General features: G+C 31.7%; 1 protein-coding gene across 1 annotated transcript; it reads right to left on the bottom strand.

Moving 5' to 3' along the window:
• Positions 1–1,127: 1,127 nt before the first annotated feature.
• On the bottom strand, positions 1,128–2,982 carry LOC118034432 (WRKY DNA-binding transcription factor 70). Its single transcript, XM_035039720.2, has 3 exons — positions 2,509–2,982; positions 2,134–2,235; positions 1,128–1,844 (listed from the first exon to the last, which is right to left on the bottom strand). Exons 1-3 carry the CDS (start codon positions 2,856–2,858, stop codon positions 1,340–1,342), a joined length of 957 nt encoding a protein of 318 aa, XP_034895611.1. The 5' UTR covers positions 2,859–2,982; the 3' UTR covers positions 1,128–1,339.

Genomic DNA, 2,982 nt, shown 5'->3' with positions numbered 1-2,982 from the left:
TTTATCCTAATCTCATAATCCATATTTAGTAGGTTAACCTAGGTTTACTTGGCTCATTTTTCTAGTTGAATTTATTTGTTTCAATTTCATCCTTAAACGTTAGAGTATCATGATTTGAGTAACAAATTTAGCAGATTAATCCAAGTTGATCTGAGTTGATCTAATATATTATCATTTTAATATTTTCAAAAAGATGTTATCTTGAATTTTTTTTAGTTAAACTATATTTTTATTTATCACTTGGGTTGTTTTTGAACTTGTCAAGCTGATCAGGTCATATCAAATTAATCTCCATATAGTTTTTTTTTAATTTTTTCTATAATATATATTTTTCCTTTTATTTTATTCAATCAATTTAATATGTGTGTGTATATTTATTATAGTTTGATTGATTAAAAAAAATTATTTTAATAAATAAATTTAGCAAACATAATTGGGTAAATATCTCATTTTATGAGATTAAATATTTTGATCTATACTTGTCTCTTGATTTTTTTATTTTTTTTTAGTTATCATTTATGATTTTTTTTTCTTTTATTAACACATGTAATTCTCAATTTATTTGATTACATGGATTCATAAATCTTTTGATTTTTATTTAAAAGTTTTTTAACTACAAAAACATATAAAAAAAACTTGTGTGTGTGTATATATATAAATTTGAATATATAATATTTTTTTGTTAAAAAAAATATTTGATTAACGACGAACCACGGGTAAAGTGTCGGTAATATTCTAGATGAAGACGAGCTTTTGATTAAATATTTCAAGAAAACGTCTGCCTGGTTAATTAATCCATCCTCCAATAGCATGAACTTTTCTAGTGTGAAAGTGGAAGCTGATCGTTGCCATGGGGTCCCTCGTAATACATATATAGTTAAATTATTGTAAACAATATTATTAAAATTTTGTTTTCAATCTTTTATGAAAAATAATTTTTAACTTTGAGTTATATTTCAAAAAACATTCTTATAAATCTCTTGGAATAAATTAAAATGAGTATAAGTTAGAATTAAAAGTTATAAATTTTAACTTTTTTTATTTAAGTAAAAAAATTGAAATAGTCAAATATATTGATAACTTTTTCGTCATGGAGTTAAGAATGAAAGCGTTATCGAACTTAAATCAAAATATAAAAGTCATGCAAAACATAACCTAAGTTTCTCTGATTTATGCTTTAGCTAGGGATCATTACAATCTTTCTTCACCCCGAACAGCAGAAATTATAATAGACAAATATGTATTGAAAAATGGTACACAGAATTCTGTTGAGGTACGTGGGTATATATGAATACTAATTTTAAACAGGATTTAATTGTTGTAGCCTAGAAAACTCACTCTAATCAAAATGAAAATCACAGTCAAAATCAAAAGACTCGAGGACAAAATCCATGTCCAAACTCCGAGAGGTGACCTCTGTACATGAGAACAAATGTATAGAATCCACTACCTCATAATCAGACCTCATCATGGGAGGCTCATCCACTGGTATGAGATCCTTCCACATTAATGAATCTAAAGACGAAACATTGTCTGCTAGATCAGTACTTGGTGTCTGATCTTCCTTAGATTCTTGCTCTACTTTACAGGATGACCCCATAACGGGATGATGGTCTTGTTCTTCATATCTAGGAATCTTTGAATGAGAACCGACACTACTCGTAAGATTGTAAGATTCCCAGGGATCAGAATCTGTGATGATTTGTGGATCCTCAGGGATGTTTCTGCATGTATGGCTGCCAATGTATGTGGTATGGTACATGTCTGGGTTGTCTTCCATTCTCTGGACTTGTTTTGTTGCCTTGCAACCTTGTTCATCCTTGCGGATGCACCTGAAGTAACTCCTGTGATCAATCAACAAAGTGGGATTAGCGCAACAATAATTTCTTCACAGTACAATTGCAATTTCTTTAACTATGTACAGTGATATATAGCAGCAAAAGCCAATCCTTCTCCACTAGTGCTCCTTTTTCCATCTTCACTTTTGATTGCTTTATGAAAATTAAAGGTCGGGGACTCCACCACTTTTCAAGATTGCATTTATATCAAACGAGGCTCAAAATTAATGGATCCCTAATTATATATCGGAATAATGAAGCATCAAATGAAATGAGAGAGAGAGGGGTTATTTACCTCGGGTATTTAGCATTCAAGATCCCCTTCTGCCCATATTTTCTCCATGCATGACTGTCTTCAATCGTAGGACAGACTGTAGTCCATGATTGGGAAATCTTTCTGGGAGCGAGCAAAGATGTTCGTATTAGTTTTCATTAAAATTTTAAAAATAAATAAATCATGCAAATGTATCACCAATTATCTCACATTAATTCAGCACAATCCAAAAGAAAAGGAAAAATCTCACAATTCCCCCTCTAAAGGTATCAGGAGTGCAAGTCATTATCATGAATATCTTTATTTATGATGGTTCCTAATTAAGTTAGAAGTGCAGTAATTGGATCTATAACTAACATTTACATAATAACGATGGATATATATAGTTAAGCTTACTTTCTCTTGTAACAACCTCTCCTATCCTTGGTAGCCGGCCTCTTCGTGCTCTCGCCGGAATCTTCAGACCTCCGGTCATCATAACACGCAGAGTCTCCTAGTGAACTTGCTAGATTTTGACAAATCTCACCACCTGCAGATTCACTAGAAGTAATGACAGAAAGAGTCTCAGAAAAAGATCTTAAGATCTTCCCTACAAGCTCACCCGCTGAAGAAAAACGCCCATCAAAATTTCCACAAGGTTTCTGGAGGCGAATTTGAAGTTGGGTTGCAAATTCATGGCCTTGAACAAGTTCTTTTATCACCTTTTCCCTGCTTGATGATAGTTTTTCAGGCAAACAAGTGCCCATTATTTCCAGTTTATGTATCTTTCCTGCTTGTTTTTTTCCAACTACTATACATACTACAGAAATGGGATATTTGGATCATATATATTAGTGGAGAGTTAGCAAAAGAGAAGATAAAGATTGGCTT

The sequence above is a fragment of the Populus alba genome, chromosome 13 (assembly GCF_005239225.2).
Source record: "Populus alba chromosome 13, ASM523922v2, whole genome shotgun sequence".
Taxonomy (NCBI): domain Eukaryota; kingdom Viridiplantae; phylum Streptophyta; class Magnoliopsida; order Malpighiales; family Salicaceae; genus Populus; species Populus alba.
This window is presented reverse-complemented; position numbering and strand designations above follow the sequence as displayed.

Coding starts and splice junctions, on each gene's coding strand:
- LOC118034432 (XM_035039720.2), bottom strand. CDS start 2,858: ATGGGCACTTGTTTGCCTGAAAAACTATCATCAAGCAGGGAAAAGGTG. Junction 2,236..2,508: donor AGAGGTTGTTACAAGAGAAA/GTAAGCTTAACT, acceptor GCTCGCTCCCAG/AAAGATTTCCCAATCATGGA. Junction 1,845..2,133: donor TTGAATGCTAAATACCCGAG/GTAAATAACCCC, acceptor GATTGATCACAG/GAGTTACTTCAGGTGCATCC.